We start from the raw sequence: 24,623 nt of genomic DNA, 5'->3' as shown, positions 1-24,623 counted from the left end.
ACGATTGGCTCTAGAGCATCCTTTGTTGCTTCTAAGTGGAAATGGGGCGGCGGCAAAGGTACGATGCGGTGGTCGAATACGTGGGCGACCCCGCATTCGGATCCAGGAACGCCTACTTCTGACCAGAATCGCTCGAGCAACTTGCCGTCTCGAGTACTGACATGTCACATCCTGCGACAACGGCAGGTATCAGTATCAACAATTATCCTCGTTATCCTTACAATGGGCGGCGACTTTGGAGATGATGTCTCGGCTTTGGTCAGTATGTATTCGAGATGTCTCACACTATTGAAAGCATTCAAGGGCGGTCAAGCCAGGACGGGCTCCGGTGACGGGCATGGGAATGGGAAGGGGGATCCAGACCTCTCAAAGGACTACTCGCGTCTGCGCAGATCAGTTCGATCTGACCGAGACCAAGTACGGCGAGCCTATTCGTCGAGACTTTACAAGAATGGATCACGTCTAGAAAAGGGCGACTGTAAGTTGTGCATGTGCTCTCGACATATTCCAAATCCATGCCAGAAAAGATCAGCTAAAGCATAGCAAGCACAGCTCGCTCGAGGTCTGCGATCCGACGCATTCTCGACAGGTTAAAAGTGGCCATTCTCAAGCTGCTAAATATGGCCAAGACGCAACAACGGCCCGTTATGGACTACCAGTCCTTGTTGTCCTTGTCTACCTCGTCACGCGTCCATGCCATCAAGACCATGGACCAGCTCTCGCGCAGGCTGAGTAGCTCCTCGAGTCTGTTGCGCGAAAACCGCCGCCCCATCAGCAGCAAGAGTAGCAAGAGCAGCAACAAAAGCACTAGGCGACACAGCAGTCACCATCACTCACCCCCACGGGCACCCAAGACAACCAGGGAATCAAAGCAAAGCCCACTGGCCTCGACAGTGGAAGCCTATCCTGAGGCTGCACGGCATGCAGCCTCACCATCCACCAATACACGCCGCAAAACGGCCAGATCGAAGATGCGGCGTGAAGAGGCCAAGACAACGGCAAAGACTAGGAAAGCTGAGGGACCTACTCATAGTCACAGTGAAAACAGCCCAGCCACGGCTTCACCTGCCATGCCCATGGACGACCCCAATCGCATCTCCTTCGTGTCGATATCGTCAGACAGCACCAAACTCGGCGAAATACCATATCAACGGTCACGTTTGATGCGACTACCAGACACTGTGTCTGACGAATACGATGTGCAGCCCATATACCCCCTGCGTCCGTACCGAACTCCGCCCAAGGAGAGGAGCTTTCTGCGACGACTATTTGGAAACCGTGAGAAGGACTAACATAGTGTCAGCAGCCATCCCCCAGGCATGGCCCCAAATGTGACTTTCACTCCCCTGCATCATTGGATAAACCTTGCGTAATCACACTACCAGTGCTTACTTATATATATATATATAACCATATCTTACCTTGGAAACACCGTGACTGCGTCATAACTTGATATCAAATTAGACAACGTACAAACTGGAAATTTTAACATGATATCAGAAAATTGCGTTGAGTTAACTAGTGTTAGTCACTGTATCCAGCCACTAGAGATGAGCTTCAATTCCAGTATTCTAATTATGTCTTATACGACGGCGACGTTCCAAACAACCAGAGGGACCAACAAAAACACTATGTATATAGTATACTCTGCCTAGCAATCTGTATCTCCGCTCACAGTATTACGCACTGCGACATGTCTGTTTCTTGTCTTTCATGTCTGACTTTGGTAGTAACCTCCTGTATCGGGGCCTTGTCATACGCAAGGGTAGCCATTGCTCCAATAGTTGATATCTGACATATAATTCCACCCTCATTCACGACTAATGCCACTGGACCCATACTGTTTAGTGCCCTGAGAAAGGTCTTCACCCAAGATGCTGTCGCCAACTGCTAACCCCCTATATACGTTTTGACCGGATTGGCCACATCCAGACCACCTTGGAAGCCAATTTGGCCGGTGATGATGCGGGTGAACTTGCCACAACTCGGGACCAGTCCCGAGACTTCTATTCCAAACGGTCGGATGGGACCTGGAAGGTATCTCATCGAAACCTTGTATACATGGCGAGTCTGACGGGCAACCTGCAGGCGCACAAGTGCCATCCACATGTTTGTGTCGCCTCTGAAGAAGGCCCAACAACGGGTGGCTTGACTATACTCTCTTGAAAAAGTTACGTCTTCACGTATGGCTGTGAGGAAGCCGAGTTGGAGGTGGGTGTTGGGCTCACCAAAACCCCTGAGGGCCTTGCTTTGCCAACCGACCTCATGCGTCTATACTTAGAAATTGCAGCCATGAGCAGGGTGTCAGGAAATCATGGTCGGCGGTGGCTTGTACATCTTGCCACAGTGGGACCCCCACCCCCAAGGCTTTGCTTTCACTCTACTGATGGGGGAATGTTATTTCTACATTGGTAAGGGATGCTTTCGGAGCATGCAAGTGCTTGTGGAACGCACTTTCGACACCATAATGAACTAAATCGAAACAACTCAGACCGTTCCAGGGGCTGCGGCTCTGAAACATTGTTGTGGGCTTTGCAACATCGTATGTTACCTAGGCTTTCTAGATCATATGGATTATCAGATACGCAATTTTATACGGGTCGATTCCAAACACAATACAATGGCTTGGTGTCATGCTCCGACCTTATGATCTAATCCAGTCTCCTCACATTTAGTCTATTGCCACATAGGCTGATGGGTTTGATGCAAACAACCACCCTCCCCCCCCAAACAACAACAACAACAACATGTTATCAATTCATGTCGGATAGCTGGATTACTTCTTGTTCTTCTTCTTCTTTTTGTTACCCCCTGCAGTTGCTTTCTCGACCTTCACGGCACCAGCGCCACCAACGAGCTCTAGTGTCTCTTCCTCTTTGACCGCACCGCCCTGAGTAGCATCCTGAGCTCGTTTCTTCCCTTTCTTCCCCTTTGGACGATAGGTACTGCGATCGCGAAGAGGAAGCCAGCGCTCCGGATCAGGTTGCCTCCCTTCTACGTAGTCTTTGGGTAATTTCCTCTTCCGGCGCCTCTTGGCAGTCCTTTCAGGCTCTGCTTCGGCTGCTCGTTTCTTAGACTGCGATGCCGTGTTCGCAACAGAAGCCACGCCGGAGTCGAGCAGCCCGTGGATGTCGGTGCCGGCAGTGAGCCTTTCTACCGGCGTCAATTTTTGCAGGTATGGCTCGACCTTGGTGTAGTCGCTCGTTGCGAAGGAGGCGACCAACCCTGCTATTGCAGTAGTGTCATGTCTCGAACTGGACACCAGGCTCTCAAACGTTGCGCCCGCTGATGCCAGGTCATCCGAATTTGAAGACTTGAGAAGTTGTACACCTGCTTCGCGCAAAAGCGACGTGGCTGATTCCTTCTGGTTTGATCGCCAGTGCGCTGATGCTTTGGCGAGCTCAGTCAGAATAGAGTTTTGGCGTCCCTGAAGACGGTAAAGAGCCACTACAATCGCTACTAGGCCGGGCGCAAACCGTACATCAGCATGATCCGGGGTGGAAGCCGTCTCTAAGCGCTTCAGGAATGTCTCCAGCAGACTCAAAGCAGGATTTAGATTTTTGGTCTGCACGTAAAGCTGGATTATGGTTAAGAGAAGCCCAACGTCAGTAGGGCGTTTTTCGAGCATTGGCAGGATTTGGGTGATGGCCGTCTTCCCAGCCTCTAGGCGGGCATGGGATGCGGCGTTTATGACACCGAGCCCGGCGATCTCGGTTGATGCAGTGGGTGCCGCTATTTTCGAGATGAGGGTGGATGTGGACGAAGCTACACCACGGAACTTCTGGGTTTGCAGATCCAAAGCATGTCGGTTCCGTCGTAGAACTGATGCTTGGATCTCGAAAAGCACATCGTTTCCAGATAGACTGGTGGCCGACTGCATAAGTCGTTGGGTGAGGAAGGGGTTGCGGGCGTCGGCTCCGACCGTCATTTGGTTGTGTTGCGCCACTGCTCGCGTTGGTGCTTCGGGTATCCTATTCTATGTTAGCACACCTCTGCCGTCTTGGAGCTCCCACAGTCCCAGCTTAGACTCACTCTGAGACAGTTATGGCCTTCTGCAATGCTGCTGCCTCGGTCTCCTTCCCAAGCCGCGCCAGGACGTAGACATGCTGGACCATGATGGGAAGAAGCTCGGCCTTTTTTTCGTCCTCAGACAAATCCTCGCCGGCCTCACATAGATCTCTTGCCCGCTTGAGCAGAAAAGAGGCCTTGCCTAAGTCCCCACGTGCCACGCAGGCGCAAGCCGCGTTGTACGCAGTCTCGAAAGCCTCGAGATCTTCTCCTGCGGGCTGTCTCTCTTTCTCATCCACAAGGTTTCCCAGGCCATTCCACTCAAGCTGGGCATTGGCTGCAAGCGTATTGATTCTCAAATCATTCTCTTCCCCAGGCCGACCTTCGCCTTCCGCGGATAGTTCATGGTATAGGGCGGCAGCATCCTGGAAGTGCTCGGCACGATAGGCGACCTGGGCGGCGAGGTGACGAAGAGCACGCGAGGAAAGTGGTGCTGACTCGAGGACTTTGGTGGCATCGCTCAGCTGCCCCGACTTGTACAGCGCATATGTCTTCTCTACGATGCACTCCTGCTCCAGCTTGTCTCCACCCTCTGCGATGGCACGGAGAGCATCTTCGAAACGATCGAGTTTGAGGAGGGCAACCACTCGTGTGTGCTGCGCTTCGAGATCGGATTTCGAGGCCTTGATAGCTGCATTTGCTGCTTTCAGGACCTCTTCATGGTCATCAATTGACGAGGCGCGGAGGAGCGACGCAAGGTTAGCGGCAGCGGTCGACATTGCAGAGCGCTTGATGCTGTTAAAGCAGCATTCAAAAAGGGTGTTCGAAATGTACCTCAGCGCCACATGTTCCGCGTAATCAACGCAGTGAAGATGAGAATTTGATTCGGCCTCTGACAGATGGCTCAGGAGCACACTCGAATCTGTCGGCGTAGCCTACGTGGGAGGGGTCTTTTACGTCTAAAGTTGGCCTCCAAATATGTGGTGGGGCCCGGCTCGTGGGTTGGTTCCGCTAAGGAACAAAGAAGTGGACTCAATAGATGAATACTCTCCAGCTTCTGCATATCCTCGACTGGAATGGAATTGGAAGGTACTATGTAGTATACATGAGACACTTTGGGGCTAACGACCGCGTTGAAGACAGTACAAATAAGCTTGCTTGGGTAGAAATATTCATGCCAATTGCCACCGAGCACAATTGATACAACTGACCATAATTACTGAGTCGACCCGTACGAATATTATAGCTATAGACGTGTTATAGAAGAAAATACATGAAGGACCAATTCATTGTGCCCTGACCAGCTGGAATTCATTACAAACATACCTATATTTACATGCGAAAATAGCCAACCTCTACAACCATACGCTTTGATAAAGGACAATGCTGATGTATCCTATCTGACATGTGCAACAGTGGGCCTAGCCTGCCAGATGAAAGCTAACCTGTTGTGTATTCAAGATTGTCGTCAAGACGGCGTCTTCACCTCTACTGCCGAAAGCACGATTGTCTTCGTGAGGCGTACTTGAATATGACCTCAGCGAAGTAGCGCGGAAGCACCTGCCGAGTAGTCCTCATGCCTAAATAATAGCTGCTCGTGTGGTTTCGCGGCGAGCTCCCACAAGAGTCACTCTAAAGCAAATTCGCACCCATCAATGAGGATAACGGGTAACTGTTCGTCCCTGGGCCATGCTCCCTCCTCCCAGATTAAATATGGGGTATGACAACGGGTGTCAATGTGGGGATATGCGGGAGCCTGTTAAGTCCGGGGGATGTTAGATACAATAGACAGCAGCTACCCTTTATAACTCCCAAATATCGCTTGAATAACCATGAGCTTTGTTCATCTGACTTCGCAATCAAGCAAACCCACGGTGCTCATCATAGGTCATCCCGTGAAACCCTCACAGAACAGTTGCCAGATGAGTTTATTGCAGTTGGATCGAGCAGTCTGCAAAGCAAGTGTACTACTCTCAGCCAATTGCGCTCATGCCTTCCATGTCTGCTGCATCACGTGTTGTTCCTCTTGTCCAGGAGTGATGGCTGCCGGGTAGGATCGCTCGATTCCGTTATTTCCCAATAGGTAATCGCCAAAACCCTTCATTGCACTGAAAACCTCCTCCCCCGTTGGCACTATACCGTCATTTGGTAGGAGAAATCCGTAGCTGCCAGTGTCCCTAAGCTTGATCTGGTAGCTGTACTTGGCCCCAAGGTCGTGGAAGAAGTAATCTATTGATGAACCTCCGCTGGCTTCGAGGCGGCGTACGCTGGAATCGCTCGTAACGGCTCCTTCACAAGCGGAGCTAACGGTGTAGTGCTCGCCGGAAACAAGTCTCATGTACTTGGCTATGCTCATGGCAACTTCCTGCATGTTCTCAAGGTTGGGAACACTGGCCGAGCATGAGTAGGCATACGGCCAGAGAATCTGCTGAGAGTATGAGTGGAGGTCAACGTAGGCAACAAAATTGACGTTGTTCTGTGTTGTCTCATTGAGGGCCCATTGAGCCAACTGTGATGCCTCGATGGCCTGGAAGGGCTCGTCACCGCCGTAGCTCTCGGAACAGGGATCGCTCTGGTGCTCCGAACCATCCCATTGATAGCCAAAGGCATGATCTAGGTCAAAACCGGGACAATAGTGCATGCTTGTTCGCTGTCTAGACTTTCGCCATAGACGGTCAACGTTCCATGTGTACTCGTAGCCATCCGGATTGAGGACGGGCACGAATACAAAGTCGAACTCATGAAGGATCTTGGTGGCCAAGTCGTCATCACCGTACGCGGAAATAAAGGACCAGGCCAGAAAGTTGACTGAGCTGACACCAATCCACTCACGGGCGTGCAAGCCGCCAGTAATAAGGATGGTCTTCCGAGGCTCTTTTGTAGGCTTTGCGGGGCGCATACCGACACGCAGCGCTGGAATAGCTTTGCCCTCGTACGACTGACCGACGTTGAACATTTGGACAAGGCCACGGCCTCTGAACATGTTGTCCATCAGTGACATCCACGTAGAGATAACGGCAAGGCGTTGATAGTCCTTGAAGAACAGATCGTCAACGTCATGCCTCCTACGGCCCGACTTCCACTGTACAGTCTTCGGTGTGATACCGCGCTCCCTCATGGCACTCTCAAACTCAGTGTCACCCTTGTAGGTGGACGGGTATGTTGCGGCGACAGCACGGGCAACATCGTGGATGAGGATCGAATGCTCGGTCCTCAGTGGCTCTGGAAGAAGACTTAAAAAGGGGCGAATGCGTCTGTTGGGAAGTCGAATGTCGGTATAGTTGATGGTGAAGTCCCATACGTCCAGAAGCATCTGGTCAACGGCTTTGCGGAGAGCAGCTTCGTGCTCAACGGTCGAGACATTGAAGCGGAGGACGACCTGGTCCTCGTATCTACGTTCTGGCGTCCATTTGGTCCACTTGCAATTTTTCTGATTGCAATTGAACGGCCAAAGGTCCTTCAAACGACCCCATAGAGAGGCGTGTGACGTCGTGCCATGGTGGGCGGCTTGGTGGAGGCCGGCGGCTGAGGATTGGTGGCGAAGGAGGAGCAAGGCGGCGAGAAGAAAAAGGCGGCTGGAGCATCGCATCCTAACAAGTGTATGGATTGAAATACGGATGTGAACCAAATATTGAGATGTGTCAATACTAATGTCGATGGATAATATCGCTTCTGCCGAGGACGTGGCCTCGATGCTGTGAGGTCGAGTACAATGTAGTAAAAGGCTGCCTGCTCGCGCATTTGGCTAGGAAACCGTGGGCGGGTGTGTGGGGTAAACTGTAGCTTATTACGAAGTAGCTAAGTACGTGCCTCTCCCACTCCCTAAATGTCTAGCTGCGCCTGGCACTGCTCAGAGCAACAACCATGTCAAGTATTCCCAGCAGACGACGAAACAGTCAACGAGATCCACGCGTTTGTTCCAACGAGGGTTTGATTTCAGGGTTAGGAATATGTCATACTATTATATTGGCACGAAAGACAACTGAGCAAGCCGGACGGGTGACCGTTAGCAAAACTACAAGTACGGCAGGTACAAATGGACATCGAGATAGAGATAAGGTCCGGGGCGTTTTTGGTGTCATTCCTGCCGTTGGTGTGGCATTCACTGTTCTCTGCCCTGATGAGAATGGGCTGTATGAACCAAGCTATTTGTGCACTAACCAGCAAGTGAAGAAACTTTGAAACGTACATAAGTACTGAAGTATGATGAAAGGCTGAAATCGCGTTCGCGCTCAACGGGGTCTTCGATGGAATTATTAGTAGCACAAGTGCAAAGACAAAAACCAGCGAGTGCTCCGCAAGCCGTGGCTGAGGCTTGTAAATTGCTTGCTCCCACTCGCACCAATTTCCTAAGCTCAAGGTTTGTATAATGGTTCATGTCGGACAAGTCAAGCTCAAATGACCGTCTTTAAAAGAATCAACTCCAACAAATTTTGGAGTTGATGTCGGCGTTGAAGGCCACAGCTGACCCATTTGACTCTTTGCAGTTGAAACGATGTACTCGTGGTCCAGGCCATCGCTACCTCCGTGCTCAGGTCCAATTCTGCAAGATTGCACCTCTATCGTTGGAGAGTTTCAAAATAGAGGAAAGAGAAGGGTAGCAGAGGAAGATGACACCACTTGGCCTGGCTATTTGACGAAGACAGCTCATTGAATATTTGAACTGGATCAAAAGTGCTTCAATAATTCTTAGATCCTGATAACCTTTCGGACTGTTGGAGCTGCTTGGAGGTCGATAGCAGCAAGCTGGCCAACCCAACTCTAAACCACACAGGTCTAATTGTGTGGGCCTTTCCATTTGATAAATTATTCTTTTGGCGGACATGGACCCACTGGGCCGCGCTTCCTCTGTTCAGCAGCTCGAGGTCTCAGACGCTAAACCACATGAGTGCAATCAATTCTTAGCTATGGGCGCCGTGCTGTCAAAGTCCATGCTGCTCCTGTGCTAGTCGATACCTTTAATTGTAATTGTTTGCGTCGTGATCCATCCCGTGCTAGTCGATCCGTTTAATAACCCAAGTCCTCTCTTCCAACTCCAGGAACTGCACAGCGTTTCCCCTTCCTGCCACTGCTTTGCGACGCCCACACCGGCATCTATACACCCGACACCCACACCTCGTATTTTAATCTGGCCAGGAAAGCGACAACAAGCACGGCAGGGAATGCAAGCACGACAATGGGCGTCCGTCGTTGGAAGACCTGACGTAACCACCATCAGCTCGGGCTGATCTGACCTTGCACCCTGTTTCACTGCTGCTGCTGCTGCTGTGATTGCTACTGCTACCGCATCGCCGTTACTGCATCTGACTGCAACCGACGTTTCCCTACAACGATGCCGTTCCTACGCCGTCGCGGAGTCTTAGCTAGCGAGACAGACATGCGGCGACGACACAGCTTCCTCGAACCCGGCTCCGGCTCCAACACCAATTCTATCTTGGCCAAGCAGCCTGCACCCAGAAAGTCCATGGCAGAAAGCTTCCTCAGCCCGGAATCGCCCAATTTTGGCACCCCCATGTCGACGGACAGGACCGATGACGCCGGAAATGGCAATGGTGAAAGTTCGTCGATTGATTCCAACATTGCATCCGCCTCTGTTGGCCGGCCCAGTGACGACCCCTACGATCGACCCGAATCCCCGCCGGTCCAGGATGAGACACCCAAGCATCGCCGTTTCTCTATGCTGAGGTTCCGGAATGCCTCCGACTCGCAGCTGTCGGCAAGGTTAAAGGCGCAGCAGCAAGTTGAGAAGCCTCCGCCCATGCCACGACGTAGGTACCTTCTCGTTTCCTGCCTGGAGATGCCGCATGCGGCTACAGTAGCCTCTCCCCTGTTTTCTCCTTCCCTTTACTCTGGCGACTCTTGTTTCAATGCCTGCTACAACATCGGGCATGTCATTAAGCAATAGGTCTCTAGTCAAAGTTGTACATACACAGGCAGATGGACTAGGTTTTGCTGACGCGTACAATACACAGTAGCACCGGCTATCATAACCACCGCTCCAACCATAGACGGCAGTCTCATGCCCCAGAAGAAGCCGTCTCGAATGAAACTTGCGACGATGCGCATGCGCAAGTCTGCGGACCTCCCGAGGCTGGAGCAAGATACGCCTAAATTAATGCGCATCTCCACCAATAAGCAGGACCGGAGGAAAACCATGACGGGTCTGTCCGAGGATTCTTCCCAACAGTCTTCTGAAAATGGCAAGCAGATGGTGACCTTTGAGGAGCCGAGGCGGCGGCCGCAGACATCGGCAGCATCACAGCCAGGACCAATGCCGCCAGACCATAGCAACGAACATAACTCACAGCAGCCCGTGCTTACAAACCGATTGTCTGAATCGGAAAGGTCGGAAGGAAGCTCAGGGGAACACGGTGTATACCAGACCACGACAACTACGACCCACACGGTATCCACGACAACCTTCTTCCGCCTACCGCGACGTAAGCCGAAACAGCGTGAGCCGCTGTTCCCTATGTCACATCTTCCACAGAAAGCCAAGACTCCTGCTTTGCAATCTGCAGCCTCGACCTCCTCTCTAGCCCCTCGAGACTCAACCGCCTCGGCCACACCATCAGATGGGACTACCCTAGATCCGGCACGCCCATCCACTGGTTATGATAGAGCTACTCCTGTCGCATCACCAACACATGGTCCCAGCTACTTGAACCGGCCGTCTGGGTCTCCAGCCACCGCTTTGTTCCGACCTGGATCACGTAATTCTGGTCAATCCTCACCGACCAGGACTCATCTGGCTAACAGAGGAAGGTCTTCAACCATGAGTTCACTGGGGCGAAACTCGGTTGACGATCATCAATTTCCCGAAACAATACGGACGTCTTCGTCCACCGGTCGCAAAAGCTTTGGTGATCTCCTCGGGCTCAGCCGCCTACGCCAAAACCAGGACGGTCTCCGTCATGGAAGTCTAACACCAGCAACGCCAGGGTCCAATGCGTCCAAGAACAACTCGCTCCAGTTGACGAGAGAGGTTCCACCGGTAGTTCTGCCAGACCGCAGAGAAGATGACACGCCAGCTAAATATTTGGCACGGCTTGAGGAAGTTCTCAATCGCGGTGTCATAGCAAGCGCATTGTCCAGAGGAGCTGACCCCTTTTCCGCCTCTGTACTACGAAGCTACATGCGCAAATTCAGTTTTTTCGAGGAGCCCATGGACATGGCCATCCGAAAGCTGCTGATGGAGGCCGAGTTGCCCAAGGAGACACAGCAGATCGATAGATGCCTACAAGCCTTTGCAAACCGGTATCATGAATGCAACCCCGGTATCTACTCAGCACCAGACCAAGCCTACTTCATAGCATTTTCTCTTCTTATACTTCACACCGATGTATTCAATAAGAACAACAAACACAAGATGCAGAAGCCGGACTATCTCAAAAACACCCGAGGCGAGGGTATCTTTGATGATGTACTCGAGTGTTTCTACGACAACATCTCATACACACCTTTCATACATGTCGAGGATGATCTGGATATCAATGGAGAGCGCCTCGTAGGGCACAAGATGAAGAAGAAATCCATCTTCCCAAATGGAGCCACAGAACCACTGAAAAAGTCCAAGGATCCAATTGATCCATACACTCTGATTCTGGATGGCAAATTGGACGTGCTTAGGCCCCCCCTTCGAGATCAGATCCCACTTGAAGAGCACTACAGCTATCTGGGCACTGCTACGGATCTAGACTTGAAGGAGCTGCAAACTACGTTCTTCAAAACTGGCGTCTTGCAGATCGTCTCAGCGCGGTCACGGCCCGACGCCTTCATGTCTGAAAAGACAGTCTCAAATCCCCAGGAAGCAAATCCAGGCGTGGTGGACATCAAAATCACCAAGGTTGGGACTTTGTGGCGGAAAGATCAAAAGAAAAAGAAAACGAGGTCTCCGTGGCAAGAATGGGGCGCAATTCTTACAGGGGCCCAGCTGTATTTCTTCCGGAACACGGCGTGGGTCAAGAATCTTATGCACCAGTACGAGACCCACGTCAAGCACGGCAACGAGGGGATCCCCCTTATTTTCAAGCCTCCGCTTGAGCAATTCAAGCCCGATGCTCTAATGTCAACTGAGGGCGCAGTTGCTTTGTTTGACGCATCCTACAAGAAGCACAAGAATGCATTTGTGTACGTGCGTCACGGCGGGTTCGAGGAAGTACTTTTAGCCCAGAGTGAGGAGGACAGGAACGACTGGCTTGCAAAGCTGAACTACGCTGCAGCGTTCAGAACATCGGGTGTCCGTATGCGAGGCGTCGTGGGTGGCAACTACGAAGGTCAAAGTCGCCGGGCCATCCGACGACTCGACAGTAGCGAGGTTACTCAAGTCATTCAGACACCAACTGGGGAAGTGAGCATTAACCGGGGCCGCATCGACCACAAGATGGCGCAAGACATTCTGACAGCGCGGCGTGAGATCATGTCGCAGAGGATCTCGGAAGCGGATGAGAAGCTCCAGGCAGCGCAAAAACATCTGGACTCGCAACTGAGAAATGCTCGCCATCTTTTGATATTGGCGCCTATTCAGGAGAAGACGCGTGATCAGGTCCGGGGAGGGGCTGCCAAGGTGATTGCTCAGCTGAAGTGGTCGCGAACCGAGATATGGAGACTAAAATGTCATCGAGATATCCTCGTCATGGATCTCGAGGAGGAGAAGGCGGTCAATGGGGACTTGGAAGACCTCCAAAGCGAGGTGGACACTTCGTCCGAGAAACCATCGCTCCTCCACTTAGACTCCAAAGCAAGCTCTCACAAGACCCAGCAGCAAAGCCCACGGTCGCCACCACCGCTGTCCTTGTCCCGATCGTCTGGGTCAGCGAAGCATCAGGTCGATGGGGAATCTCCTGACAGCGATGTTTTCCAGACGCCACCCACCAGTGCGACAGCACCAACCTTCCAGAGGCCACAACCTCGAGATGTGCAACCCCTAGGTCCGGACCACGCAGGATTGCGGAAACCCTCTGTATCTAGTGTTGCATCATCAACCGCCCCGACGCCATCTTCACCGCCCCGCGCAGTGTCGAGTCCTGCATCGGGCCAGGACCGGAGCCCCATCGATGAACACTCAGAGGAGGATGCCGGTGAACGGCAAGTGCTCGAGCAGGCAGGTCTTCTTGACATTGAGCTGTCACGCACATCAGACCGTCGCCCCACTTCATCCCCCATGGCATCAGAAGATACCTTTGAGCGCTCTAAACGAATTAGCACCGCTATTGCCGACAAGGAGAGACTTGACCGAAACAAACTGCGCCGCAGTTTGCAACGCACTCTTAGGGACAGTGCGGGGCATCTTTCGCACCACCGCAGTAGGAAAGGGAAAGACTCTGCTTCGAGCACAGGAATGTCGGACGAGACGATCCGCGAGGAGGTTTTGTCCCGTGGGACCGGGAGCTTTACTGTGCATGGCAAGAAGGCGTCCGTCATCAATTTTGGCTCGGAACTACAGAACATGTCGCCCGAGGAACGCCTCCGCCAGCGGAAGCTGTCGCAGGTTGAAGACCAGCTACTCTCTCCTCTTTCGACGGATGACGATTTCCAGTCCTTTTTGGGGGACCCATCGCCCACACGTGAGCGGCGCGAGTCGGTAGCCAGCGCCGCCACGGCCAGGTCATTCCGGGAGCTTCATCGAAAGTACTCGTCTGCACGCAGTGGCGGCCTTGTGGTGCCTTCGGATGAGGACAGCGATGCGGCTCTCAGTTTCTCCGACGGTCATCGAACCCCCCTGCCTCCCCTTGAAGATGGTTCGGGGGACGAGGCCGAGGCGACATTGAGCATAGCTCCGCCGAAGCAGGCGCAATTCTTCACACCAGACGCATCGAGCTCACCAGTCGAGGAGACTGGGGGCAAGGAGGGACCGGAACACGACGAGATAACGGAAGATGTTGACCGCCTGACCAGTCCGGCTATTCAAATTGTCAGTGCGTAAGGAGTTGGTGGATTCATGTATCAAAAAGTTAGATTTGGTCTGCGTGAATAAGCGATTCGATGTCTAATTCTGTGGGTTTGGAGAGGGGCAAGGAAGACAAAGCTGGCGGGTTGTGTCTGCAAATGCGACAACAGCGTACATAGATTTCACATGAGCAGCACTCATTTGCAGCGTGGGAGGCTGGCGCCGGGACCGGTAGGTAAGACTCATACTCTTGGTGGGAGCCATAGATGTGATGCTACCCAGGTTTTATTCTGACGCAGCCCATCGCTTCAGCCACTAGTGGCTTTTCCAAAGAGGTGACAAGTCGAACTACTTGCTTGAAAGTCCGGGACCATGAGTCTAGAGTCGGGACATGACATTCCCAAAGACTGCACATTCCATGAAGTTGAACTTGCGGATATAGATGGAAAGATAAGTCTCGTTGAGACACTAATGCATATAGTTCCATTGTCGTTTGGGAATCAATCTATGCCGCCTCCATGGCCATCTGTACGCTTGTCCATGTAGCCAGAAACTTCAAGACCAGATCTGGGTAAAAAGACAGGCGGAAGCCGTTCACCCGACCTTCGGGACCCCTGCGCATGTACCCTGCTGCATACCAAACGCGGCCGAGAACCCAGGCAGCGCCGCAGGCGGCGCTGGCAACGGGGAAGCGCAGGCCAGAAATGAGCAGGGCGCCCAGAAAAGGTGTGTAGTTCTCGACAAAGTTGCCGTGGGCACGCTGGACGCAGTTGAATTTGTACGCAGCCGGGTCCTTAGCGGCGTGCTCGGCGGCGGCGTACGGGATGGGGTATCTAAGGCCACTCGCTGTGCGTGCCTTCCCACTGAGGACGAAATGGTACGTGTTGACGAAAAGCGAGGCCGAGGCCACCGTCAGGACGTAGCTGTAGTGACGCATTGTCATTAGTCTCCAATTACTTGGTATATTTCAGGATGATGGTTGGTAGATGTGTCAATGAAGTGTTTTACGCCTATCCAGTTGAAGGCATTATGGACTAACCCGTATTCACTTGGGAGCTGCAGTGCGAAAGTCATTATGCAGGTTGTGTTATTGATGTGGTGGTCCTAGTTGAGTTCAAGTGAAAAAGTCCGAACAAAGGGTTGGGGACAAATGCAAAGCTGGCAGGGCGAGGCTTCATCTGCTTGTTATCGCGCTTGGTAGTAAGGGTATTCCACTCTGATCCAGCTTGAGCAAGAATGTGAGGCAGGCACCTTGTCCACTCGAGAGATCCAATCGGGCAAAAACTTGACCGAGACCCACAGAACGAACTATCGTAGTACCACGAAGCCGAATGCTCCTGGTAAGCTTGACATTGATTGGAATTAGGCGGTGCATTTGTAAAGGCCGACTGCCGAGCAGCCTACGTCATAACCTACAATCTATTCAGATAAAGTCTCTGAGGCTAGCCTATTCATTCGGGGTAATGAGAGATACACCGTAAAAAATGAAGATGTCAGGTTAAATATCAGGTTCCCTTGAATAATTCAGCCAAGCGTCAGCCAAGCGTGTCGTCTTATATATTCATGTTGATATATCAAATTTATAGGCGGTTCGTGTAGATCCTCTAAGTTGTTACTACTCTAGTACCACGCCGTGAGTGAGAGTGAAGAAATATCTATGAGCATTGCATCCCGTATTCCGTTCTTCTGGAGGCTACCATTTTAACCCGAGCCCTTCGAAGGCTCTCCTGTCCACTCGAGAGCTCCAATCGGACAAAAACTCGACCGAGATCCATGTAACGAACTATTGTAATACAACGAAGCCGAATGCCCTAGTAAGCTTAACATTGATTGGAATTGGACGCTGTATTTGCAAAGGCCGACTGCCGGGCAGCCTGCGTCATGATTCATTCAGATATATTCTCCGAGGCTGGCCTGTCCATTTTGGGTAATGAAAGATACACCTTATAGAATGAAGATATCAGATTAAATGTTAGGTTCCCTTGAATAATTCAGCCAAGCAGGTCGTTTTACATATCCATGTTGATATATAAAGTTTATAGGCGGTTCGTGTAGATCCTCCAAGCTGTCAATACTCTATCTAGTACCACGCCGTTAGTGCGAGTGGGGAAACATCTACGAGCACTTCATCCCGTATTCCGTTCTTCTGGAGGCCGCCATTTTAACCCAAGCCCTTCGAAGACTCTCCTCTCGGCAGTATACATGTCGGGTGCTGGTGTTCCGTTGGAAGCGTGTTCCAAATCGACCCAGGCGCCGTCGATCCTATTTCTTATGCCGCTGCTGTCAAACTTCAGTGACTTTTCTTTCTTGCAATATCTCCTTAGATCCCGTCTGTATACTATGTCAGTGGATGACTAGATAGGCGCAGATGAACTTACTCGAAAGTGGTGCCTCCACTCCAACCAATGACAGCGCAGCCGGCAGTCTTCCAAGGACTTATGATGATGTCGACACGTCTGTGTGGGTTTGGATTCTTGGGAGCAGACGCCCTGTCCCATTCGGGATTCTGCCACACCACCATAGCCTTGTCCAAGGTATCAAACCCGGAGCCCTGTCTATCTTCCCCTTTCCACGCCAGTGGTGCCTGTCCGCGTTCCGAGTTCCTGGTGCTGAGTGACAGGGTATGCGTTACGTACTTGTCTGTTTCGAGACTTTCGACAATCTCCTCGATGACGTCCTGTGTAGCTGACGCGTCAGGACAGCTCAACAAAACGTCCACGTCCCCACATTGCTGCTTGCCTCTCCTGTATCCACCGACGATGACCATATGGAAGCCCCGACGTACTTTGTTAGCTTGCTTAAGAATCATCTGTGCTATTGACTCGACCTCAGCACGGGGGATTCCAGACAGGAATTCGTCGTGATACTTGACGCCGATCTGCTGAACTCTCGTCAGGCTCTCCCAGCCGTACTCTACAATGTCATCCAAATCTCGCCAGCCCCTGTTGTAGAAGTCTTGGGCTGTCGTCTCCGCCACGCCCCAAATGTCGTAGAAACGCTTGAGAACCGAGAGTCTAGGGTCTTGGTTCGCATTTTCAATTTCAGCCAAGGAGCCGCTACTCTTCCATTGCTGGTAAAGCTCGGCAATCTTGGGGCCGCAGCCAGGAAGCCGGGAAACATCTGCGCATTGTTTAGCCCGATTAAGACCTCTATCATCACGTGGAATCTCAACAACTCACCTGACGCGTTGACCAGCAGGTGTGGATAGGCAGCAAGAGAGGCAATGCTCGTCGAATACGCGCGAACGCCAACCTTGTCGGCGTTCAGCGTCCTCAGAACTCTTACCTTCTTAAGCTGCTCAATGAAGGCGTCGTTTGGCGGGTTGATGGGAGTTGACCGTTGACAAGAGTACATACTATGGAGAAAGTCTGGGATTGGTAGTAAACTCCGATCTATGTCATGCTCGGAGGTTGTCTCCCGTATCAGTGCTAGCCGATTTTCTAGCACCAATGTTCTTGTGCGTTGGGTGCTGGCGGCCTGCCTATGGTGCGTCACACGCTGTGATGCAGGAGAAGTGTCATCGTCGTCTCGGGCACGCTCGAGGACACCCACTGTCCTTGGAGGGGTGGAGATATCCATAGACCGTGCCTCCTTCAGGCCTTTGTAGATGGTGTAGTCTTCCACTGGTAAAACCATCCCTTTCGCTACTGAATCCGTAAACCAGGCCAGTTTGACTACTTTAACGACATGACCCGTTGCATCATAAGAACCAGGATCCCAAGATGCTGTCGTCGAATTAGAGGTACTGGCAACTTTTTGCTGGGCATGAGTTGTAGAGTTCTCGTTGACATCACTGTCTGAAGTCGTGCTAGATGCACGGTCGTTGGTTATTTTTCGACGCTTAGCTGGTGGCAGTCCGCTGCTGTTTGTCTGCAGTGGCAATTCCTTGATGGTGAGCTTGAGTCGTCTCAGCTCAAATATCGCCCGTTGCCTCTTGCTGATGCAGCCTAGAATTACCTCCGCCTCACTGATGTTGTACGTCAACGATGGAATTTGACTCTCGAGCTCTAGAAGCTTGTGAGGTTCAATGTGCGTTGGGAGTAAGAAAATGGTGGGAAAGTCAAGCCGAGACATCTTCACTCAGTGTCAGGCATGGTCTTTGCGCAGAAAACTGATTGGCTCATGGTGAATCAGCAAGTCCACACTTGGTAAGAGCAGATTTTACAGCAGCGTTTGGTGTCCACAAGTAGTTTCCTCCTAGGTTTGAGATGAGAAGCAGAGTACAGTGGTACGTGTCAGAATGTAGTTGCTGAAATAAGCGGCTCTAAGGTAGATATGCAGGCAGCTATCACGGGCTACGGCGAGGAAAAATAGAAAAGTGAATGTGGGCTCGGGGTGCAATTTATTGCCAGCGTTTTCAATATTCAGTGTTTTGGGTCTAATATGAATTGAAGAGCGAGTTTCGAAGTCTAGCCAACATCTATGAGGTACTATAACGCCTGAACTCTGCTTAGATGAACTACCCGTGCCACACCCCACTTATTACGGATTCGCTTGAGCTCATCAACGTAAGTTGGTGCTGGACACCGATTTGGCCAGAAAATAGTAGTATTTTCAACATTAGATCAAAATCTGCGTAATAACCGTAATACAGAACCAGTTTCGGTAAATTCTGCTAGCTTTCGTCGGCCTACTAATCGTCGTCTCCTAGCTTCTTTTACGGTATAATAAAAACGACTCTTTAGCTATAACGTCACCCACAGGTCATTGCCCCACACGGGTCTTTGCCCAACTTTTCAAGAAATCTTGACTTTCCTTCTTTACTTATACAATTCTTCCCTTCCACAACATGGCACGCAAATCTAGTGAAGCTAATCTTCAATTAGCCATCCAAACTAAACGACGCGATCCTCACCTAAGTTGGAACAAGCTTGGTAAAATCTTCAAAGTCGACCATAAGACATTGAAGCGCCGTTACGAAGGCGTACAACCATTACACATTACTAACATGTCCAAACGGAAAATGACCGAAACCGAAGAGAATACGATTACCCGACGCGTAATTGAGCTAGATTCGCGAACTTTTCCTCCCCGGCTTCGATACGTTGAAGAAATGGCGAATATCCTCCGACGCGACCGCGAAGCATCACCCGTCGGCAAGAACCGGGCCTCGAGCTTCGTACGGCGACAACCAGACCTCCGGACGCGTTTAAATCGTCGAATCGATTACTAGCGGGCATTCTGCGAAGATCCTGTCGCGTATCGCGGTTATTTTAAGCGTGTTGCGGACACAATAGCGAAGCACGGCATCCAGCCGGAGAATATCTACAACTTTGACGAGACGGGCTTTTTAATGGGCATGATCTCAACCGGCATGGTCGTTACGAGTACCGAAAGACGTGGAAGGCCTAGGCAAGCCCAGCAAGGCAATAGGGAATGGGTTACTGTCATTCAGGCGGCCAATTCCCAAGGCTGGGCGGTGCCGCCGTACATCATCTTCGCGGCCAAAGTTCACCTCGCTTCGTGGTATCGCGACACCACATTACCGGGCAATTGGGTCGTTGATCTATCCCACAACGGATGGACAACGAATGATATTGGTCTCAGCTGGGCAGCTCACTTCGATCTGCACACACGCGATCGTACGAAGGGTGTCAAACGCCTCCTGATCCTCGACGGTCACGAAAGCCATCACTCGATGGATTTCGAACAATACTGCAAGGACCATGGCATCATTACCCTTCCTATGCCTGCCCATTCGTCCCATAAGCTCCAGCCTCTCGACTTGGTGCCTTTTAGTGTTTTGAAACGGGCGTACGGTGTGTTTGTTGAGAGTTTGATGCGACGGCATCATACCCACGTTGCGAAGGAGGATTTCCTTGCCGGTTTTTTGGAGGGGTTTGGCGCTGCTTTTACTGAACAAAACATCAGATCTGGTTTCGAAGCAGCTGGAATTGTCCCTTTTGACCCCGACAGGGTTATATCTGCCCTGGATGTCGCAGAAGTCGCGCGTACACCCTCTGCCGACCCAGAACTCCTACCCCCTATTTGGACTTCTAAGACACCTACTACCACCCTTGAAGCCGAATCGCAGTCAACGTTGATTAAGAATAGCGTTCAGAGGCATCAAGACAGCTCTCCGACGCATATTCTTCATTCAATTGACTCGATTGCAAAGGCTACGCATGCAATGATGCAAGAGAATGTTATCTTGCGTCGCGAGAACGAAGAGCTTCGTGAGACTAACCATGTGCTAAGAAAACGTCGCAGAACCAAAAACAAGCAAATCCAGTATGGTGGGCCACTTAATATAGAAGATGCACAAATTCTACGGGCTATTAGGGGTGATACGGGTTTAGAAAGTGAGGAAGAGGGTGGAAGTAGTCGTCCTACAAGGAGGAGGGCAACGGGTGCTAGGCGCTGTGGCATTTGCGGAGGAACTGGACATAATGCGCGAACTTGTCAGGCAGATGTAGAAACAGATAATGAAAAGAATTCTGATTAATTTCTTGGATGAATACGGGTTGTTGTTGATCTATCTAAGATTAAAGGTTGGGAGGTCGTGAAAAGTTGGGCAAAGACCCGTGTGGGGCATTGACCTGTGGGTGACGTTAGTACGTAGTCCTTAGTAATAATTATCTAACTCGCTATACTTTCGTTACCTTATCTTCGACCTTGTTTTTCATTATCTCTCTACCATTTATAATCGATAAAACTCTACTAGATTAAAGGTGATTGTTCTTCGTAGCGCGCCGTTATTTTAATATCCGTTAGGCGTACTTAGTACGGCTAAGATCGCGCTTAGTCTATATAAGTTCAGTCGCGTTAACGAGCAAACCTTGAACGAAGCGACTAAGCCGATTAGTAAGATCTAGACTAACACTAAGCTCTAGATTAGTGATATAATTAGTGATCTTACTAGCTATCTTATTGAATTAACGGAGAGTAGTAGGCGTACTTTCGTATAACAAGGATAAAGATAGCGATAATAGTAAAGATTTTTTTAGTATACGTACCTCAATTTCTTATAATATCGGATAAGGGTAAAAGGGCTAAATACCAGGTTTTCTTAAGGCTGATTAGATAGTACTTCTCCGAAAGGTTATTTTACGTATATCTTCGATAATAGAGGAACTCTAGCTTAGATATATTAGTATATCTATCGCGTACTGACTGATTAAACGCTTTCGTATACTAATATTTATATACTGATGATACGTGACCCCATGGGGGGTTACCCTATAGCTATAGATAAGATAGATAAGAGCTATAAAAGAGCTCTGCCAGGCCAGAATAGCTGACCTGGTCATCCTTTTCCAATACAACAATTCGCACCCCATATGCACTCGCATCAACTGACGACGGGCAGTCAATGCCCGAAGGTTCAAGGTGTGATGACAATAGTAACGGACAACAAGACCCTTAACAAGACCTTACTATCCGGGAGGTAGAAAGAATAACAAGATCGAAGCTATCTTACTCCGATCAGAATAATAAGTACCTTAATAGGTACTAACAACTAGAGCCTTAGTAGGCTAGGGAAGAAAAGGGCCTTAATAGATCCTTAAGCGTATCACCTTAGTAGGTAAACGATAGGAACAATAGCCTTAACAGGCATAAGCAGATATATAGGGGCAACAAAAGTACCTTAATATATACGTGAAATAAGATAAGATCTTAGCAAGGTATTAAAATAAAATAATAATATTAAATACGCCGTAGGTGTTAACCCTCGGTACCTCTACAAGTACTCCCTTAAGGGGCTATAGATGATATAGCGGGCCCTTAAGCCGCGTCGGGCGGTTATACAGGTAAACTTGTAGCCAAACGACTACTAAACCTCCTGTCCCTCCCTAAGTCTATGCTACAACCCCTGCCTGAACTACCGATAAGCGTGGTAATGTGGCACTTAAATTCGTCCTCAGGGGTGGGATGCTGCTGATGTGCAGAAGATGCTCGACTATTTTTTGTCGCGACAAGTCGTAGTATCTGCTAATTGGGGTTCTCGTCGAGCGTATACATCTCAACCATACACTCAAGTGGATAGACCGTAACGTGGTCTAGACGCTCGCAAGAATCGCGGCGAGAGGGGGTCCGATAAGGGGTCGGATTAACGATTCGAATTCTGGACCGGCTGTCGAGTTATATTCCGCCGACGTAGTGCTTGACGGTCGACTGGCTAGGATGCTCGTAATCCTAAACTGCACCAATCTCCCTATTATCGCTGGGTAGGCGAAGTCAACAAGGTGGGCAGCGCGCCGTAAGGGTTGACTAAAACCCCTTGTGTGTCAGCTGCGGGATTTGAACCCACGACTCGTCACCGACCCAAGTGGGTGAGGCTCAAATCGGGACTTATTTACCAGCGAAGTGACCAACTACACCAGCCGACTTTTTGATATAATAAATGCGGACGAAGTATTTAGGTTAATTTAGTCGAACCCTGCAAAATAGGGGTGAATGCAAAAAGGTGGTCAATGCGGTTAGCTTGTAGTTAATTTTGATGACTTGGACGATCCAAATGGCGGAAACGGAGCTTGAGAAAGCCCGTTGCGTCCACGGCTGCCTACAACGAAAGTGTCGACTTGCCCCTGCCATTCTGACGATAGTTAATTAGCCACCACAACATCAACTGGACTTCACCATTACCGTGGAATTCTGTCAGCATCCAAAGAAGTGCGCAAGGGTATTTAGCTCGCGCACCACTGACTCGTACTAGTTTTTTTGGTGGTCTCGTACTATACGTGAGAACCTCGAGCTCAATATGCTGGGGTGTTGATCGCAGACTTGAAGCATCAGCTTAGGCCTGTGTTGACTTCGTCGTAGTTACGATATACAGCCTTCTCCGACGCCAGGGAGTCGCGAACAATGGGGATGCTCGTCACGTTTGCAAGCTGCATCGATTTCCAATAGGACCCTCTACTTCCTCTCGGCTTTGTCCGTGACGGGTTTGCACATCTCTCTTTCAGCCACAAATCCTACGCTGAATTCCGTCGCGACACGGATTTCTACACAATCTCATTATCTACTGCGCAACGTCCCATCCCCTTCGAATACCTTTCCCATAAATACCCCGCCGCCGTCATGGATCTGGCACAGACTCTGGTGCGGTCGGTAGCTCGTGCCTTCTACGATCCAAGAGCCGTGGACACAAGACATATCGTGATTGTCGATGCCTTGATTATTCACTCGGCCCTACGCGACGATGATTTGGCCTATCTGATGTCCCAGAACACCAAGGATCTCCACAAGATTTGCGGTCGACTGAAGGAGGATCGCTTCATTCAGGTGTATGATGCTCTTCCCTCGGATTTATCCAGCTTAATGCCCTTTTTGAACTGATTTATTTTCGATTTGACGCAGTCATGTCAGGCCTGAACTTCGAGAAGGCCAGCAACGTCCAACGAACCGGACCTACTACTACATCGATTATCGGCAAGCCATTGATGCCATAAAATGGAAGGTCTACGCGCTCGACAAGGCCGTACAGGGCAACGCAATCCCGGCGCAAGAGAAGAAGGAATACTTTTGTTCCTTCTGCAATGCAGAATGGACCACGATGGAGGTATTGGACAGCTGGTCAATTCAGGGCTTCAAGTGCCATCGTTGCAGTCGTCTCCTCGTTCACGATCCGGAGCGACAGTCTGGAGGTCATGTGCAGTCGACGCGATTGAACAACCAGCTGAAATTTATCACCGATCTTCTGCCACAGCTCGACAGTGTCTTCATTCCCGACAACACATTCGAGGCGGCCTTGGCAGCAGCTCGCCCAGTGGAGCGCGATGCCACCAACCGCGTTGCCGCGTCCACCGTGGTAGAAACCGAGGCTAAGCCAACGGCCGTGCGGGGATTGGCAGATATGGGACCCAAAAGCATCGCCATTAACATCACCGCAGCTGACGGCCCCAGCGAAGCGGAGAAGGAGGCTGAAAGGATCAGGAAAGAGAAGATTGCTCAGCAGAACGCCTTGCCAGAGTGGCACACTACAAGCACAGTGTCTGGGATCACGTTCGCCGAGGTCGCCAGCGCGTCTTCTTTCAAGAAGGAGGATGATGACACCAAAGCCGACAACGAGGACTTGACTGCCGAAGATGCTGAAGACCTCAACGAGTGGATGCTTACCCTTAAGAGGCAGGCCGAGGCCGAAGCCGCGCGCAAGGCGCTAGAGGACGATGAGGATGAGGAAGACGATGAGGAAGAAGAGGAGTTTGAGGACATCACAGCGACAAACGAGAGCTCGACAGGGGCCGAGAAACGAGGGCCCTCGAGTGGTGACACCAGTGCCGCAGACACGCCAGCTTCGGACGAGAAGGCAGCAAAGAAGGTCAAGGTCGAGGAGCCTACCAATAAGAACGATAGCGAAGATGAAGATATGGCCTTCGAAGACGTATAACTTGGCATCTCGATGCTGAGTGCTTGTGCCTTCGGGTCAAGACCCCGAGGTGCATAGATACCCTAGATATTTTGACCACACATGAGAAAGAAATCCATTAGGTTGTTTTTGAGTCAACTTACTTGTCATGTCACATCTTTCTTTGGCAATCTGTTTGCATGCTTCATTGAGTGCTTGTCACCATATGTTCTGGAAGCTGTACTTGCCGTTCAAGATGTGCCGCTTGCCCCTGTTTGTTTCTCATATTCTTTTGAGAAGGGGGATGGGCGGGGAATAAAATCGACTGAAAGCCCAGCGCCAAGTTGGTGTTTACCGTCAACCTCGCACAGTAACTACCTCGGAGCTTGCAGAGACACAACGGTGGCCACTATAGATATGATACCGCAATGTACTGCG

At 50.8% G+C, this 24,623-nt stretch overlaps 7 protein-coding genes across 7 annotated transcripts; 3 read left to right on the top strand and 4 right to left on the bottom strand.

The window, feature by feature from the left end:
* The first annotated feature begins 102 nt into the window (after nucleotides 1-102).
* BCR38DRAFT_519915 (uncharacterized protein) lies at nucleotides 103-1,415 on the top strand. The gene is made up of 2 exons (XM_040865152.1): nucleotides 103-478; nucleotides 553-1,415. Exons 1-2 carry the CDS (start codon nucleotides 223-225, stop codon nucleotides 1,290-1,292), a joined length of 996 nt encoding a protein of 331 aa, XP_040721142.1. The 5' UTR covers nucleotides 103-222; the 3' UTR covers nucleotides 1,293-1,415.
* Nucleotides 1,416-2,776: 1,361 nt separating this feature from the next.
* BCR38DRAFT_330549 (uncharacterized protein) lies at nucleotides 2,777-4,787 on the bottom strand (the record flags this gene model as incomplete). Its single annotated transcript, XM_040854975.1, has 2 exons — nucleotides 2,777-3,971; nucleotides 4,033-4,787. The coding sequence occupies 2 exons, from the start codon at nucleotides 4,785-4,787 to the stop codon at nucleotides 2,777-2,779; spliced, it is 1,950 nt and encodes a 649-aa protein (XP_040721141.1).
* A 1,208-nt stretch (nucleotides 4,788-5,995) lies between these two features.
* BCR38DRAFT_454051 (uncharacterized protein) lies at nucleotides 5,996-7,597 on the bottom strand (the record flags this gene model as incomplete). Its single annotated transcript, XM_040861669.1, has 2 exons — nucleotides 5,996-7,407; nucleotides 7,474-7,597. The coding sequence occupies 2 exons, from the start codon at nucleotides 7,595-7,597 to the stop codon at nucleotides 5,996-5,998; spliced, it is 1,536 nt and encodes a 511-aa protein (XP_040721140.1).
* Nucleotides 7,598-9,520: 1,923 nt separating this feature from the next.
* On the top strand, nucleotides 9,521-13,933 carry BCR38DRAFT_454050 (uncharacterized protein; the record flags this gene model as incomplete). Its single annotated transcript, XM_040861668.1, has 2 exons — nucleotides 9,521-9,776; nucleotides 10,017-13,933. 2 exons carry the CDS (start codon nucleotides 9,521-9,523, stop codon nucleotides 13,931-13,933), a joined length of 4,173 nt encoding a protein of 1,390 aa, XP_040721139.1.
* Nucleotides 13,934-14,402: 469 nt separating this feature from the next.
* BCR38DRAFT_454049 (uncharacterized protein) lies at nucleotides 14,403-14,971 on the bottom strand (the record flags this gene model as incomplete). The annotated part of the gene is made up of 2 exons (XM_040861667.1): nucleotides 14,403-14,820; nucleotides 14,937-14,971. The coding sequence occupies 2 exons, from the start codon at nucleotides 14,969-14,971 to the stop codon at nucleotides 14,403-14,405; spliced, it is 453 nt and encodes a 150-aa protein (XP_040721138.1).
* Nucleotides 14,972-16,023: 1,052 nt separating this feature from the next.
* On the bottom strand, nucleotides 16,024-17,971 carry BCR38DRAFT_480053 (DNA polymerase beta; the record flags this gene model as incomplete). Its single annotated transcript, XM_040863233.1, has 3 exons — nucleotides 16,024-16,228; nucleotides 16,276-17,017; nucleotides 17,077-17,971. 3 exons carry the CDS (start codon nucleotides 17,969-17,971, stop codon nucleotides 16,024-16,026), a joined length of 1,842 nt encoding a protein of 613 aa, XP_040721137.1.
* A 4,947-nt stretch (nucleotides 17,972-22,918) lies between these two features.
* Nucleotides 22,919-24,227, top strand: BCR38DRAFT_329517 (uncharacterized protein; the record flags this gene model as incomplete). Its single annotated transcript, XM_040854889.1, has 2 exons — nucleotides 22,919-23,124; nucleotides 23,198-24,227. The coding sequence occupies 2 exons, from the start codon at nucleotides 22,919-22,921 to the stop codon at nucleotides 24,225-24,227; spliced, it is 1,236 nt and encodes a 411-aa protein (XP_040721136.1).
* Between the last annotated feature and the right edge of the window lie 396 nt (nucleotides 24,228-24,623).

Source organism: Pseudomassariella vexata (assembly GCF_002105095.1).
Source record: "Pseudomassariella vexata strain CBS 129021 chromosome Unknown BCR38scaffold_1, whole genome shotgun sequence".
NCBI classification, from domain to species: domain Eukaryota; kingdom Fungi; phylum Ascomycota; class Sordariomycetes; order Amphisphaeriales; family Pseudomassariaceae; genus Pseudomassariella; species Pseudomassariella vexata.
This window is presented reverse-complemented; position numbering and strand designations above follow the sequence as displayed.

Bases quoted from the DNA above. Each gene is read 5' to 3' on its own strand.
- BCR38DRAFT_519915 (XM_040865152.1), top strand. From the start codon at position 223: ATGGGCGGCGACTTTGGAGATGATGTCTCGGCTTTGGTCAGTATGTAT. The intron at 479-552 runs GTAAGTTGTGCA...TAGCAAGCACAG, and splicing joins ACGTCTAGAAAAGGGCGACT to CTCGCTCGAGGTCTGCGATC.